Below are 17,299 nucleotides of genomic sequence, written 5' to 3' on the forward strand. Positions count from 1 at the left end.
CTTAATAAGGACAGGTAAAATTTTAATAACCAAGACCAACACAAAAACATTTTATATACAGTCAAAGGTCACAACCGGCGTTTATAACACCACACTTTGAATGAACGTAAAATCATCGATAATGACATTTTCAGTATATGAATAGATCTGACATCTCTAGACAGTGTTGCCAGGTTATTAAAACCAGCACAAGCTAGATTCTGAGCAAAAATTAGCTAAAACCGGCTAATATAAAAAACATATGTGTAAAAAAAAGCTGTAACCAAAATGTATACAATATTATTTTTCTTCATTAATTAAAGAAAAAATTACGCCAGAGGCAGAGGATTTACAAGGCTTTCTTATAGAATTGCACTGTAGAGTAACAATAATTTTTGTTTTATTTATAACATGATCTTTTCAGCAAATTATACATTTCTTAAGGTAGATGAAGGTAAGGCATGAGATAATCATAGTACTTTTATTTTATTTTTTTTAAACTATTTTTTCCTTTCAAACAGTTAAAAGTTTTTTTTTTAATTAAAGTAATCTAGATGTAAATATTTTTCTTTATTTTATATATTTTTATTTAGTATTATATTTTTATATTTCTTATAAAAAAAACGTAGTATGAATATAATATATAATATAAAACAAATATAAAATATAAAAGCGACTTCTTAGGCTATAAGCTAGTTGAAAAGTTCATAAGCTTTTCCATTTTTAAAAATGCTAGATATAGCCTGAAGTAAGCTAAACTGACAACAGTGTCCCTAGATTCGCCAACGTTCAGGTCATAAACAAAAGGTCGATTCGCTGGACGGTTGGGAGAAAAGGCTTAGAACGCGGCTTAAAACGCGAAGTGCTCATACATAGGTACGCATGTGTGTAGGATGAAGCTTTGTTTGTGAAGTGCTCAAAATGCGAAATGCCCTCGGTAATTTCCCTAAGTCAGCTTTTTGCTTTGTTTCCGTTACATTAACGTCGCCGTGGCGTCTGTCATTACAATTACCACCCACTCGTTCGCTATGTCCCTCTCTCTCCGTGCCTCTCCGTTTCGGTTTTCCCTACGCTTTGAGTTAATCTATTTTTAGCAACATTTCCAATTGGAAGACTTTTGATTTGACCTTTTGACATGTTAGCAAAAGCTTTCAACTATAATTATTTGGCAGACAAAAAATAGAGCTCGTGTAAGTGCGTTGGTGTGCCGGAGTTTCAGTGTACGCGTCTGCATATGCATGTATGTATGTATAAATGTGTGAAAAAATCGATTCCAGACTCCCTGCTGTAACTTCATTCAGTAAAGGAAACGAAAGGAAAGGAAAAGAAAGAAGAGCAGAAGCCAAAGCAGCGACGCCGCCGACTGCAGCAGTAAATTTTACAGCTAGACAAAGTTGCCTGTGCTCGGGCGTGTGGGTGATGTGGTTAGACCGTTAGAGCCCGACTTCTACAGATATTCGCCGATTATAGGCCCGGAAATGAATTTTTCCCGTATTGGAAACTCAACTGTTGAAAACTTTTATTTTTATCGCTGATTGCATCCGTTCATACATACATACATACATAAGTGTTTTTAGGCCACCTATTGGCAAAATAAGAAAAACGTGTTTATATATACATACATAGCATCACAGAGAGTATGAGTGCGCGCGTGTGTAGGTGGGGGGCGTCAAAAAGTGTGTATGAATGCGCCTGACTCAAACTCCTCTCACGGGGACGACCCCAAAGTGTATAGAAAATATGAATGAAGACAACGCAACGGCGACATAAGGAGTGCGAATAGCGAGCTTTCTCACGTTGTTGTTGCTTTTGTTGTCCTCTCGCACCTCCTTACTCTGCACTAAAATGAACGAAAATAAACGTATCGAGATTTTTCGTTGTAAAAAAGATTCAGAACAAAGGAAGTGTACCAATGCAGTTTGCAATTGTTTCGATTGAAATAAAAGTCTATATTAAAAAAAGGATCTATAAACAAGATTTTTCTATCGACTTATAAAAATGTACCGATATTCCTATGGCAGCTATGTATGGGTATCAGATTTTTATTAAATTAAAAAGATATTTTAACCGATCGTTCCTTCTTTGAAATAGTCATCAAGTAGTTATAAAAACCAAAGTTCTGCAATAAAATAGGGTTATATTTTAGATACATATGTGCATATATTTTGAAAATGGAGTCAAATTCCAGATTATTTCTATGACAGCTACATGTGTACATACATCTGTAGATTAGCTGGCTCAAGAAAATATATTTTAATGGGGCTAATTGGGTTCTGCAATATAAAAGTGGACCACACATGTATTTGCAAACCTCACACGTAAAAAAAATGTATATACAATCATGTGAACATAATAATTACCTTCGAGAAAGTCGCGTCTATCAGAGATTACTAAGTGTAAACAATTTGAAAGTTTTTTGGTTTAAAAATTTATAATCTTATTTTCGCAACTTATTGTTCAATTACAAATGGTTCTGGTCCTAGCAGATTAAATTAAATTACCTAAATCATACAAAAATTCAATTTTCAGTTTCGAATTTATCTTAAAGTTAATATTATACCTTCAACTCCAAATTATAAAAAATACATTATTAGCACAAAACTTTATTATAAAAGATAACTTAAAACCGCATGCACCATCACCTCTCTCTCATGATATGATTGTGTAGTTATACAATGTGAGGCCACTTCCTAGTAATTTAAAAAAAAGTAGATATTTTGTATTATTTTAGAATTTCGATTTTAATTTTATGAAAATCGCTGCCATTCAAACGATTGCAAGATATAGAGAAAAATGCAAAACCCTCTTTTAACCCGATCTTACTTTATTGGGTAATACAAACCGGCTTAACCTTTTCGCTACGATTCTGTCAAGGACTTTGGCACGGGTTAAGAGAAATTGGGCGGTAGTTTTGTTTTGGGGTTTAGTATGGATTTGATCGGGCTTTGTTTATAGAATTGAGGTGGTGAAGCATTCTGGATTTGAAGGAAATTGAGGTTATCCATACTATAGGAGAAGAAGTCTGATCCTAAGTGATTATAATTCTATTAGGGATATTTCTTTTTCTATTTCCGCTCTTGGGAATGGGAAATGAATATTAGGGAGACTAAGAAGGATCTTGTTAGGAAATGCTTGGAGTCTTCTCTGTTTTCCTTTAACAATGTTTTAATGGGGTTTACACACAATAGATTGTACTATGGATTTTAACTCTTGATTCTACTTTCTTATATAATATAGATGAACATTGAAACCGCCGGCAAAAGGGAAACGTCAGTCGCAACGCTGTCGGAGGCGCCAGCTACAGCGTCAGCGACTACGACGTTTGTGGATGCTTTAATTAAATTTGTAAAACAAACCCAAAGTTAAAAGAGGAACTGCAGAGAAGATCGTCGATGGTTTCAATGAAAATCGTATAATGGAAGCGTCACCTGAATCGTGTGTATTATGCGATGCAAACGGACAGGAGGGCAGCGACGATGCGCTTTATTCTGGCGAACAGCCGGATTCCCAGACAGCATTAAATCCGCAGGAGGTGGAGGTCGAGGCTGCAGCAGAGCCAGATTCATACGGAGCTGCATCTGAACTAGAAATACAACAGTAAGTTACTGACTTTGTTTTTTGTTAAATACAGCCGAAGACAGTCTCATGAGACAAATAAGTATAAATAATTCATACTGCAAACGAAGGACTTTATACGATAGCAATTTTAGAAGCATGTTATATGAAACTCTTACATTTTAAAGTTTCAATGTTTTGCAGACGAGATTATTTCAATTAATTTGAGAGCGCGAAATAGGTTAATATAGATTTAAAGTTGCAAACTTTTAATTAAAAATTAATGTTTTCTTATTTTAACAGGGATGATCAACTGCAGTCGCTGGAGCCCATCTCCTTGGATGACATACCCGAGCCCATTAAAGTGCTTGACGACATCATCTCGGAGTTCGAAGAGGCAGCAACAAAACCGAGTGCCTTGCACTGTAACAGTGGGGAGAACCAGTCCGAGGATGATGGCTATATGAGTCTAAGTCGCAAAAAGTGAGTATAGCTTACAAATCTGTCAATGCAGGCAAAAGGTAATTTCCCAAATAGTAATTTGACATTGTGCAGGAGTAGATGAGAACATTTGCCAAACCGAGGGTAAACTGAAATGGCTAATTATAGTATATACAGGCATATTTACTTTAAGGGGTTGAAAATATCTTATTTTGTATTTGGCATATACTGGGAATTAATTATGGTACCCTATGAGTACGGGGTATACAAATCCAAAAACATTCTAATGTTATTCTTTCCTAAATGAAATAACCTTACAATAAACAGATGAGTAACGCCACAATATATATTTTTTTTGTAGTCGAATATTTCTTCTGTTTGCATACATCGACACTATGCCTTTATGTGTACATAGTAGATCTAAATATTCTAGATCTGTACGTAGAGATACGTTGAATTTTTACGGTCTCGACTTTATGCTAACGAGATAGGTACAATTTAATTTCTTGCTAAAATAATTTCTTGCATATGGCAATTAATTTTATGATTTTTATGGTCTTTATTATTATTTTTTTGATGGTATTTGTCTTTTTTTAACATGTAACAGCATGTCCAAAAAGGATTCGGAAGATGTGCCACAGACGCCCAGCACCGACACCGTGCCGGAGGGCAGCTTTAATGAGGATGGTACGGCGGAGAATTTAACCAAATTAAACGAGGTGGAGGAGCAAGGGCAGAAAACGACAACGCCCCTGATTCAAACAACGCTGGTGAGTACGGTAGTGCTAATGGGAAACCAATTAACTTACTGAATCACCTCTTCTCGTCTCCTAAACACTGTCACTTAGCCAAAGGCACGGAGTTCAGGCTCGACTCCTGCCAGCGACTCGAAGTTTTCGAGTCTTCCGTGTTGCGGGGCCAGCAGGACATCGAATTTGATCGGAACCTCTGTTGGCAAGTCCTCAAGTGGATTAGCAGCCATCCGACATGCAGGCGGGAGCTGTAACGGTGGACGCAACGCTCTGGGAATCGATATTAGCGCCGTTCATAATGCGGTATTGCGGGGAAATCTGGCCAAACTGCCAGAGCCGTTTGTCAACGAACATCCTGTGACCATCTATCCGGGACCCTCCTCCTCGAAGTCGTCTTCGGGCGGAGACGGAGGAGCGCGTGGAAAGCGACTGCTCAGTTCGGTCGAGAAGCATAAGGAGGTGTGCCACATGCTCCACCCCCATTCAAACAGCTCCTCGGCCTCATCGTCCAATTCAAGTGGCGAGGCCTCGCCAGCTGCCTCGCACGTTAATGTGGCGACATCGAAGCTGGCTGTTGGCCGGCGGGATGAGGATTACTCGGAGGATTCTTTGGAGGAGTCTACCATCTCGACAGATCTTACACCTGTTAAACAGAACGGTGTTGCCTGGGAGATCCACTTCAAGAATAATGCAAAAAAAAAAACTTGTGGTTCCAAAAAAATCACCAACGCTGGTGCTTCCAAAAAGGTACGTTTTCTATTGAACTACAAATAAAATGAAGTCTTGTACTGTATATTCAATTTCTCGTACCCAATAGAATAACAACACGGAAGACTTTGGCAGCAACTTTGCGTACAATCAGCAAAGTATGCTGGGAAAAGGAACATTTATCATACGACGTTCTACGGCCAAAAAGCCGCCCCGTGCCTCAGAAGTGTTTAGTATACCGAAACCGCCGCGCCCCTCGTTGGGCGAGAGAACAGGCAATGGGTCCGGAGGAGCCAATGTCGGTGCCATCAGCAACGAGTTCTACACAAGCGATAGTGAGCCAAGCGATGCGGCTCCTCTTCCACTTCCCTTACCCGTGCCCGTTCCCGTCTCCGTAACCGTACCCCTTCACCCACCGACCTCTGCCACCTCCGCCGAAATGAATTTCGTGTATAAGGAGTGCGAAGCTAATGCGGCTCAAACACGACGTGGACTAGAAATGGCGGCCGCCCAACGAGCAGCCCTCTCGCTGGATATTGCTGATGCAGCTGAACAGCTTAGTCACTGCAAGCCAACTAAGAGCAAGACGGCCATGCTGACCGAGAAGCGACTAAGTGCCGAGTCTATGCCGGATAACAACACCTCCAGCAGCGAGGAGTTTGATGAGGCTCGTCTAAATGGAAGCGGAAGTTTTGATTTGTACGCCTTTAACGGGAATGGTAAGTTTTGCATTTAATATGTATAATAATATGTGTATATTAATTTTTTGCTTAATCTAGATCAGCGAGTCTCAAACGCCACCACTCCCCATACAGATCTGGCTCCCACTCTGGAGGAGGACGAAGAGCTATCCGACCTAAGCTTTGGATGTGCTCCACTGCTGCAAATTGAGCATAACATAAGCGCATTGCTGCGCGGCGACATTCCCATTGTGGGTCAGCAAACTGGTTGCAGCAACGCTGCTGGAGCATCTGGGGGAGCCGTTGGACTCTCTGCAGCTGCCGCGGCCGAGCTGCATGCCAAGCGGATTCTTGAGTTTCGCCCAGGCGTTCACAAATCTGAGAGTGCCAAGGAGATGTTGTTGTCACAGATGCCAAATTTTGGCCCATTGCCTCCATCGCCACCCCCAAGTTCCAAGCTTCCGGACTTCGACTACGACGCTCCCTTGCCGCCGTCGCCAGTTGAGCCGCGCAAGCAGCTTGAGTTGCCGTCAGCAGCGCTGGCGGCAAGTGCCGTTGCCCCACTTCCGAATCGGGGAACCACCGTTGTGGAGGTGCATGCCACTGCTTCTGGAGCAGCGGTGCACACCAGCAACAGCCACATTCGCCGCAGTCGCGACAATGTCACCGCCGTGCGTCATTTTAATGATGAGTTGCCACCGCCTCCGGCTCCGGCTCATCAAGAGGTCCTGCCTGGACCACCAATGGTGCCACCGCATAGAGTTGTCGGCGGAGGAGGTCCTTCGACAAACACCATAAAATCGTGGAGCATTGACTCGCAGTATCGGAAGCGGTCGCCCAAGCTATTCGGTCACTATAGCAGCGGTGGTGGCAGCGGAATAACCACGCCCACTGGTCTGGGACCCCTACCACCGATGCCCGCTATGGATGGAATGGCTTGTGGAACCGGCTCCGGATCCTATCAACGACGGTACATTAATTATGGCACCAAGCGCAGCCTCAAACAATCGCCTCGCGAGGAGCACCGCCTGCAGACATCATGTAGTCTTCCAGAAACTCCAATTTTTGCAAGAGGGTAAGTGTAAGCGTGCAAGCAAAATTGTTTCTAAAATATTTAATTATATTTTCCCCGCAGTTGCGACATTCCACGCACGCCATATAGACGCCAAAATGAGCCGCTGCCAGTTGTCAGTGGCTCGCGCACAGCGCCCAGATCCAGCACATCTAACAGTATAAATATGGGCACATCTATTATGGGTATTGGTGGTAAGTAAAAATTTGCAATTAATACAGTGTTTCTTTGCATCGAGCGAAGAACATTATTGTTTGCCAAAGCAAAATAAGTTATGCAAATTTAACTTTTTCATTACCTTCCTTCATTTTCAACTTCACTCAATTAATTGTCTTTACTTTAAACTTACAAAAAGAATTTGCAATGCTTCGTTTTGCTGTCTTTTTATACCCTTACAGGGTATTATAATTTAAGTCAGAAGATTGAAATGCAGTTTCTGAATGAAACTTTGTAGTTAGTCTTCTATATACTCTCACTCGTATATATGTCGGAACGGGCCTGATCGGACAACTATATCATATAGCTGCCATATACAAAAGATCGTTAGATAGAGATGAAAAATGCAAATCTGTGAATGTAAAACTGTAAATATTTATATAATATGTACAGATGAATGAAATAAAAGCAGGTATTACTTCTTTCCTTTTTTACAAAAATAATATAATTTATATTATATTGATTCCTAGTCATCGAAGTTCTATCTGCAAGGGTATATAAACTTCGGCGTGCTTAAGTTAGCTTCCTTTCTTGTTATTCATAAATTCAGAAACTCCGAGATGTGGTCTAAGATGTCTGTCTAAGTTACAGAATTTGTCCACTATGACCAGTGAAAAATGTTCGTAAACATTGATGTCATAACGTTTAAACAAACAATGCAAGGGTACATAAACTTTGTCTTGCCAAATAGCTTCATTTCTTGTTATTTCTTTCTTGTGTGTTGACCATGATATTATTAAATTAATATATCATCTCTTCTTTGAATAACCTTTTGCAATTCAATCAATTAGGTGGCAACTACGGTACGGCACAAATTTGCCGTCAGCGATCGATTAATCACGCATTAGCTTCCAATGAGATGCTTAGGATGACTGGGGTCCCTGCCCGCGGATGGTATCCAAAGCAACGAGGAATGCGTCCAGCTTCCACAGAGAACATCGATCGCTTAGCTTCCGTGCGGGTTTGGGATAATCCGGCGGGTATGTCGGGAACAGGACAATCCCGCAAGCCCCTGACTCTGCCACCAAATCTGACGCCTTCCTTCTTGAATAAATCACCGCGTGAGGCACTACGACGAGTAACAAGCCTACTGATCACCAAGAAAAGTAAGTCTCTAATAGAAACAAAGCTAGCTGAAATAAGAAAAGGAAATGAAATAGAACTGGCAACGGTTTTGAAATTCATTCGACAAATGTATAACTTTATTTGAAATACAACTATGAAGCCTCGCAAAATACCTTAACTTACAATATGAAAATGTTCAATTTACCGCAGAAAACCACAAGGATCGGAAGCACAAGACATACTGTGATCAGGCTATGGATGATACCATTAGCAAGCATGCCTATGAGTTCGAATCAGGTGAGATTAAATTAATTATTTTTCTAAATTAGTTAGCCATTTAACAGACTCTGAATTTATTATTCATTTTAGTCTCTCGGAATTAGAATTTATGTTTCGGTTTGAGAATGCTCTGGTTTTCACAACCTTTTTGCAATCGTTTTTGTATCAACATATTTAAGTTGACTTTTAGAAGTATGTAACTCAGAGTTAAGATTTATTCTATTCGTTAAATTTATGCTTAATAGCAAAATAAAGGCAGTAATAGTATATTTACAATTATTTATTGTCAAAAGGAGCTGCCAACTTATATGCAGTTTTAATTCTGATGTTCTCGAATCACTTTTCCACTGAACTTTTCATTAATTAATTTTTATAAAACTCGGATGTTATATGATAAAATTAGAAATAAAATCATAGAATCATTAGAAATGTTCATAGTAAACCAGATTATGTTTAATACACGGTGAAGTAATCATTTTTTCCGATTAATTTCCCGATTGTTCCTATTTCCTTTATATGGTAGAGTAATACGCTCTCGTTCCAACTTATTTAGTAAATAAAATCAAAAGAATGTATTTTGTTTTCTGTAAAGAGACGGACAGATAGAGAGAATGAATCAGCTAGGTCAAGTGGGCTGTTGAAGAATACATACTTTAAAGATTCGGAATTGAGTTCTTTACTGTTTCAAACTTCTGACTAAAATTATTTAATACAATATAAGTTATTATTTTGAGTTATGGGGCCCGTCCACAGTAGAACATGTTGACCGAGCCGGTCGTCGAGCAAAAATTTCATTTGCCACCAACTAGTGGGAACATGCTCGGAAACATCATTTGCTGGCAAATCTTTGAGAAGCAAACATGGCAACGGACAACGACAGCGCCACTATAATGGCACTTTTGGCAATTAATGTAAATTGTTTTGACATCTTAGAGCTGCTCTATTAGGTGTTGTCGCTTCAAACGTTTGCTTCAAATGATGTTCGTGCCAACGTTGCCATCCATTGTCGAGCATGTTGTCGCCAACACAAGCAAGATAGAATGATTTCTATTTTGTTCGAGCGGCTCGACGAACACGAAATTTGTACGCGAGCACTAGCACTAACGATGAAAATTTCGTCGAGCTCAACATGCTCGGCCAACATGTTCTACTGTGGATGGGCCCCATAAGGCTTAAAAATTATTTAGAAAAATGTATTTTCATTATAAATATTTTACAAAGGGAAGAAATATTGAACAAATTTTATGTGTTTGCAGGTTCTGCCAAACGAAAGGATAACAGTCGCAAGACGGACAGTGTAGACTCGGATGTGACAACCACCAATACGAAAACGAAGAAGAAGGGCCTTTTTAAGTCCCTGTGGAAACGCACGAAAACCGTCTCTATGGAGCAATAGAGAAGTTAAAACTGAAAAACTGCCCAGAAAAGCATACGATAATAGCAATGAAGACGATAATAACCCTGCACTTGCATACACTCACGTTTATATAGGGTCAAAAGTTGACAGATTATCTCTGCACCCAATCGATCACCCTGACCTTTCAGCAATTCCTCGTGCTCATGCTCGTGTTTGATTGGTCATTCATCTTGAAAATAATTGAAGCAATTTTGACGGTCATATTAAAAAAAATAAAATAAATAAAAAGCACAAATGCCGTGAATCGTAAAGACTGAAAAGAAAGCGTAAAACTACAAAGCAAAATTTAAGCAAACTTAATATGAAATGAAACTAAATAAACATATGAAAGCCATACTCTATACTCCCAACAAACACGAACGAAAAAAGAAAACTGAAAACATGCGGCAATATAAATTTGAGGCTATATATATTTACCCTTAACTATTCCCGACACCGACACCACACCAATTAAATGCAACTTCATATTTCATGGCCATTAGAAACCAAAAACTTAGCGAAACCGGCGCAGAAGAAGAAACTGGCAACTTATATAAAAGCACTGAATTTATATATGTATACGTATATAGATATGAGCGATATATACGCATAGTTTGGACTATAACTGAACCGCTTAGGGTTCTAAGCAACAACATTACTTACTTTATTATGATGTTTAAAATAGTTACAAAACACTATTTTTTGTAACTGAGGAATACGTTTTGGTTGTCCTCTTTTAAATGAGTTTATAAACGGCTTTCGGGATACAGCGAAGCTAAAGCGCACGGGCAGAGTGCAATAAGAGAAGAGGAGCCGGAAGTGTTTCACTCTTGAAAAGAAACTCAAGCCAACCACTACCAATGAGAACGTAATCTAAAGGCCATTTACAATATTAAGATAAATTGAAATCCACGATCAACATAATTTAATTTTGTAAAAATTTAAAAAGAACGAAGTTACGCCCTCCACATTTCAAAGAATTTTTCGACGAAAGCCAATTCGAAATGGATTACGAAAACCAACATCCTAAAAAAAAAATTAAAAGCAAAATGAATGCTCAAGACGATTTTACACCACAGAATGCATTTTTCAAATTTTGAACGAGAGTAAAAGTGGGTATTTGGAGCCAGAGAAAACTGCAAGAAGCAACAAAACTGTAAACGTTTACTAGTCATTAAATATAAATGAAAAAAATAAATAAATAAACGATAGATATATATACATATACATATGGAAGATACATATTTTTTATTAACACTCACTGAAGAAAAGCCTGCGCAGCGATTGAAATAAATGGCGGCATTTTTTTAAACAGCAAGGAGCTGGCGCCCAAAGGAGCAAGTTTCAAGTATTATTAACGAATTACACATTATGCTATAGCAAGTTGGTATTTATTAAAATTAATTATATATATGTACAATTACTTGATTTAACATTATTGAATATATTTTTTAGAAAAGTAGCATGTGAAACGAATAAAACAATTTAAAACAAAAAGTAATCCATGGCCCTTGTCTACTAAAGTTAGATACATATACATATGTACTTATGCATATACATATATGTAAATGATAAAAACTACAACAAAAGAGGAAACACACTTAAAACTCATAATATTTGCATTATTTTACATTCCAGAACTGAAACGAAAGCTATCCGAAATGGAAATTCTAATCAGTTGATAATTTTTTATTTAATATATAATTTCGGAGACCATTTGCTGTGTTGTTTGAAATGAATTGTATACCACAAGCTTCACACAATTTTTAAAATGAATGACAAATACAATAAAGAATTAAATAAAAAGCAAAGCCTCACCAAAAACACAAAAAGAACAAACTTGAAAATTAGATTTTAAAAATATATAAGGGCAAATGAAAAATAATAGCACTGCTGTTTCGAAATATATATTAAACAAATAATAATGAGCAATGAAAAGATGATAATTGAGCGTAGATCTTTTATAAATAAATATAGTTTTTCCATAATATGTGTAATCTGCAGCCAATTTAATGCGGTATCTGCTGAGGGGGCAATGGTAGAATTATACCGTGGATATCATATGTTTTTTGTTGTTTATTTTACATTCTCCTCCATAGATTTGCTTTGTGTGTATGTGTGTGCGCGCGCATAAAAACAGATAAATATACAAATACATGAAAGAAATATACATGTCTACACTTATATAGGATTCACGCATTAAATAAAAATAGGGCAAAACTAACTAATCTAAATTATAAAGTATCGAGTAACAAAACCAACTTTTATTCCAATTGGGCCAAATTAGAGAACAAAAACAAGGTAGCCTAAAAATTCTTTTGTTTCTTCCATAACGAATATTTTAAGCATAAGGATGTTGGTTGTCCACTAGGGTCCTGTCCATGCTTCAGATGCTTTAAACAAAATGAGTTAGCCGCCTTTCGCCAAGAATTACTCTTTGTGTGCTTGTTGTCAGTGTGTATTTAATTGGGTTTTTTTTTCAGAATCAAATATTCTCTCCTTTAGTCTAGGCCATGTAGCTATATTCATCTCCCGAATTCGCTGTTCGCTCTATATATTGTTTATCGATTAAAGACTCCACACACTTCTTGATCATGGCTATGTTAGGCGTAAAGCTAACCTTTGATAATGAGAGAACCTATAATTGAAAATATAATTGGTAATTATTAGATTTAATATAGGGTTATTTTTTACTTATACCTCTTGTATTAGTGCATTGTGCTTTAGGACCTTGCGTGATTTCATAATTCTTACTATGGCAGCCTGCAGGAAGAGTTTGCGATCCTCGTCAACCGAATTGATTGTGTGTTCGACCTAATAGATAATATATAATCAAAAATCATAAAAACGCATTTCAATTGCAATGGGTCTCTCCTTACCTCCTGGGGCGTTTCCTTTTGCAAAGCCGAGCTTATCTTAAACTTTGTACGCTTATTCGTGTAATCCAAATTCAACTCAATTCTAGTTTCCCCGGCGAGATTCTCTGCTGAGCTGGCATTCAACAGCTTCGACTCGATCATTGGCTGCATATGCTTCTGAAACGTTTCATCGTTCAACTGAAGCGTATATTGTATTTCCCGACACGTAAGACTGTCACAGGTCTCAAATAGCAGAATTATCGCCATCTGGTACGTTTGCATCGTTACGATGTACGACTTCTTTAGGTGACCCAATTTCAGTTCGCCGTGACACATGTGATGCAGCCAGGTTAGCTTTCGACCACTAAACAATATATGGTAATAGTCCTCGAACTGAAAGATATATATATATGGAAATACGTTGATAAAAAATAATGCTATGATTTAAAAATATCTGATCAGTCCTGTTCCGTTCCTGTAATAGAAATAGTTTTAAAACTGAGAGACTACTTTACAAAAAAACTGACAATTAATACGCATTTAAAGGATCGAAAAATGTGTTTACAAATATTATGTTAGGGGCTATTTACGTAACGCAAGCTCACCAAATAGCCTGTAAGTGGTAGACTGTTGACTTTTTTTTAAAGAATAATTATAAAAGAACCTCCTAACGAGGTCAAACCAAATTTATAGATCGCGAATTTTCTCAAATCTCAAATCCTATAGTGCCTACCCAATCTTGTACTAAGCAAGTAGGCAATGGATGGTGATATAAGAAAGTAAACATAGGAAACAATATTCTTTCTTAGTGGAGTCTTACAAGTTTACCTTTACCTTTATAGCTTCATAAACCTTCTGTGGTAGCGGTGGATAAATTTTATTCAATATTAAATGAAAACGTACCATTTTAATTGATTTCTCAAATTCCTGTGGCACTGCGAATGGTATAACTTGTGTCGATCCCAAAGGCCAAGCTCCTGCTTGCAGCACCTTAATTGAGAGATTAAAACCTGAACAGTTGATATGCTTTATTAAAACAAAAATTTAAAATACGGATATAATGAAAAAACTCACCCAAATCCACATCTGTGTCCTTTAAGTGAGTATTAAACTTGTTGTTTAGATCTGTGGATACCGATATATCCGTAAACATTCGATGGAGTTTATTTGTAAATTCATAGCCGCAGGCTTGCTATAAGATTTAGGCAAAAAGTTGAACATTATTAATATAAAAAAAAATATAGAGGTTATATTATATTTATTTAAAGGGTCAATTGATGATGCTATATAAAAAAACATTTAAAATTTGTTGGAGAATGTATACAAATAAACGAGTTATATTGAATCTTCGATAGGCGTTAAAAATCAGTTGGTTTACTATACACTTTTCAAATGTTTAAAAAATCTTTTATTATGAAAAAACATAATGCAGTACTTGAAGAACAAAGGTGTCCCGAGGTACCTTTGGTGTTTTGTCTAATTTATAATTGAATTTTAATGTTCGCTTGTTATATAAAAACTATAAAACAAACAAGAAGGGAAGCTAACTTCGGCACGCCTATCTCTTGCAATTCAGAGTTTGGATCCACTCAGTGTTCCCAATTCAAATGTTCTTTTGAGGCTTATTTAATTACATATTAAGACAGTAAGTACGCATACCTTCAATCGATTGATCATTCCCTCCTCAGCATCCATACTTTGGCTTTGCTCATGGATAAGACGCTTGGCCAATAGGCGACTGTAGAATTTCTGGTAGACATCCTTATCCTCGATATACTTAAAAATGGTTATATTGTTGGTGAGCTTCTGATCAATCTCCGCCTCGCAGGTCTTCGACTTCTTCAGTAACGTATCACAGTATTTGGCCACATATTCGGCGCTCCGGCACGGCTGGCGCTCGGTGGGACGGCGATTGATGACGCTAGCGCATGCCTTGTCTAGCGCGCTAAGGAAGAGCGAGTCGTTTTCGAAGACGTCGGCAATTAGCTCCTGGAACTTGTGGTGCACCTTAAGCATGTTTTCCACAAACGCTATATGAATGTTTTCGCCCTTGAGTGCGACGACAGTCTGCAGGCCCTCATTCTTGATGTGTTCGAGGAAAGTAGTGATGAGCTCGGACTTGAGGTTGTCGGGAATCGGCTTAAGCACAATGTACATGTTGCGCAGGTCCTGCCGCCTCTCCTCGGATACCATTTCGCGACACTCCGAGTAGATGAAGCCCAGACGATCGTTGATGAACTTCTCCTCGCACTGTTTGCGCAGCTTTTGTAGCGAGCTGAAGTGCAGGAACTTTTGGGCTCGCCGACTTTCGTACTCCAGTATTCGGATAACCTCCTGCATATACTCCGAGACAGAGCAGCGCTGAAGCAGCTTGTTGGCCTCGTCTGTGTAATAGGTGCCGCTGGCCTCCAGCATGGGACCCTCAAAGAGCTCCTGGTACAGCTTCAGCGATCCAGTTTTCTTATAGTCCTGCACCTCCACAAAACTGTGAATTACGCCGTTAATGATTTGGACGCGGTGATGATCCAGCGTCCCGTTGCTAGCCCTATCAGCAGCAATCCCCTCCAGGATGTGGCGCACGAGCTCGGTGGCCAAATATTCAACCATGTACAAGCGCCAAATGTCGAGTCCCAGCTCGCCAATCTCCATCTGCTCGGCGGCATCACTAGACAGATTTCCATAGAACGATTCCGTATCGGTGATCTTTTGCTTCTTGATGTGTTGCTGGTTAAGGTAGCTAGGGGAGAGGACGTAGATTACTTGGTGTAGCAGGTTGGGTTACTCTCTAACTGTTTGCTTACATGTAGAGCTGATGCAAATACTTAATCCCCTGGCTATACTCCATCCAAGTGGTGTAGTATCTATGGAGTAGGTCTGGGCCGCCATTCGAGTTGGAACCTTCCCCCTCGATCAGCACCTTTTTGGCCAGCATCTCCTGGACGTGCTGCTCAAGGAAGTGCTTTGTCTCACTGTAGAGGCGATCAGCCATCGGTTCCGGCTGGGCCACGCACAGCGTGTACACGTCGCTATACGGATGTGGGTAGAGGTAACGACATGAATGTGTTAGTATGTTTTATTTTAGCTATTCCACATTTTGGCAACTCACGCTGCACAAAACATATAGAAACAGTGGTGGTCGAAATAATAGCACTTTTATTTATATGCAATTCTGGCTAAGAATTACAAAAAGTTCTCTGCGAGTTAAATACGGTTGCATAATTAAATTGGAATTAGTAGAGAAGAGATTGATTGGGCTTTGTAGATTACACATTTTCTGCAATTCATTGACGATTCTATGCTTAATTTGCCAATATTTATTTCTCTCCAGCTGGCATTTTTTACCATAAAAGGTAATTGATAGGAAATATGTCTTTACTATGTGGTTAGGATTAACTCTGTCCAACTCCTCATTTAAGAGTTTCAAGTACGCACCACAAATATATCATTTCGATTTGTTCGAGCTATTATTTCGACGACTGGTGCTGTGTTTGGCAGACTCACCTGAAACTTGTGTTCCATACCGATCGCTCCACCTTGGTGAGAGTTATCACAGATTCGGCGATGCAGCGCAGGCGCGGCCAAACATCAACAAACTCGACTATTTTGGGCTTGAGCGACATCTCGACTGGGTCTGGATCGGGTCCTGGGTCCTCCGTCTGGGGCTGGATGTGAAGGTGTTTTGGCTGCGGGTGAGTGCGACATTTAGAGCTTGACGGTTGCGTGATTAGAGGACACAAGGCTCCTCGGTCTGCACGACGGCAGTTTCAAGCGGACGGACGACCCTCAAACAACGTCGGCAGAGGCGACTGCTTTTCCTTCTGCTTTTTGGCATAATCGTGCAGCTCGCTCGCTTTTTGTGTGGGGGCCGCGGCCGCAGCTTGGCAGCTTGTTGGCCTTGCCCTCGGCCCATTTCACAGCTGACCAGTCACTGCCACGCAGAGCGAGGGGGTGCAGTCGCAGTAGCTTGTCGTCTCCTATACTCACCTACTGCTTAAAATACTCTATTTACTAATTAATTACGCCGAGAATTTAATTTTTTGCACTTTTTTGCTATAGAAAAATGTCAGACGGACGATAACACAGAGTTGCCCTGGCGCTGCCAGGGATGCATACTCGCGCGCACACTCTTACAATCACACATAAAACGGAAAGAAATGGCGAGTTTCCACTGCGTATCACAGCTGTTGAACCCGCTTTTATTTAAAAACTAAAAAATAAAATCCTCTCACATATTAAGCTGGTAAAACCAAAGCCAAATATGCAGAATAGCAGAATAGATTAATGATTTATCAACTTTT

At 39.1% G+C, this 17,299-nt stretch overlaps 2 protein-coding genes across 6 annotated transcripts; one reads left to right on the top strand and one right to left on the bottom strand.

The window, feature by feature from the left end:
- Positions 1-724: 724 nt before the first annotated feature.
- On the top strand, positions 725-12,140 carry LOC110185047 (uncharacterized). Of its 5 annotated transcripts, none has more exons than XM_086832169.1 (11): positions 725-855; positions 3,217-3,576; positions 3,838-4,017; positions 4,583-4,745; positions 4,824-5,474; positions 5,545-6,154; positions 6,215-7,190; positions 7,251-7,381; positions 8,195-8,509; positions 8,679-8,765; positions 10,004-12,140. In XM_086832169.1, the coding sequence occupies exons 2-11, from the start codon at positions 3,395-3,397 to the stop codon at positions 10,141-10,143; spliced, it is 3,435 nt and encodes a 1,144-aa protein (XP_086688295.1). In that variant the 5' UTR covers positions 725-855; positions 3,217-3,394; the 3' UTR covers positions 10,144-12,140. The 5 variants fall into 5 exon arrangements, with proteins under 5 accessions (XP_086688295.1, XP_086688296.1, XP_086688297.1 ...); XM_086832170.1 differs by having other exon boundaries at positions 743-916; XM_086832171.1 differs by having other exon boundaries at positions 770-1,169.
- Cul2 (cullin 2) lies at positions 11,513-17,153 on the bottom strand. Its single transcript, XM_020953790.2, has 9 exons — positions 16,986-17,153; positions 16,503-16,684; positions 15,803-16,027; positions 14,661-15,738; positions 14,076-14,193; positions 13,905-14,011; positions 13,023-13,394; positions 12,844-12,957; positions 11,513-12,781 (listed from the first exon to the last, which is right to left on the bottom strand). The coding sequence occupies exons 2-9, from the start codon at positions 16,619-16,621 to the stop codon at positions 12,650-12,652; spliced, it is 2,265 nt and encodes a 754-aa protein (XP_020809449.1). The 5' UTR covers positions 16,622-16,684; positions 16,986-17,153; the 3' UTR covers positions 11,513-12,649.
- Between the last annotated feature and the right edge of the window lie 146 nt (positions 17,154-17,299).

Source organism: Drosophila serrata, unplaced genomic scaffold (assembly GCF_035046125.1).
Source record: "Drosophila serrata isolate PLE 108 unplaced genomic scaffold, ASM3504612v1 contig_245, whole genome shotgun sequence".
Taxonomy (NCBI): domain Eukaryota; kingdom Metazoa; phylum Arthropoda; class Insecta; order Diptera; family Drosophilidae; genus Drosophila; species Drosophila serrata.

Coding starts and splice junctions, on each gene's coding strand:
- LOC110185047 (XM_086832169.1), top strand. CDS start 3,395: ATGGAAGCGTCACCTGAATCGTGTGTATTATGCGATGCAAACGGACAG. Junction 3,577..3,837: donor TCTGAACTAGAAATACAACA/GTAAGTTACTGA, acceptor TTATTTTAACAG/GGATGATCAACTGCAGTCGC. Junction 8,766..10,003: donor TGCCTATGAGTTCGAATCAG/GTGAGATTAAAT, acceptor ATGTGTTTGCAG/GTTCTGCCAAACGAAAGGAT.
- Cul2 (XM_020953790.2), bottom strand. CDS start 16,621: ATGTCGCTCAAGCCCAAAATAGTCGAGTTTGTTGATGTTTGGCCGCGC. Junction 15,739..15,802: donor TATTTGCATCAGCTCTACAT/GTAAGCAAACAG, acceptor CCTCTCCCCTAG/CTACCTTAACCAGCAACACA. Junction 14,194..14,660: donor GAATGATCAATCGATTGAAG/GTATGCGTACTT, acceptor TAAATCTTATAG/CAAGCCTGCGGCTATGAATT.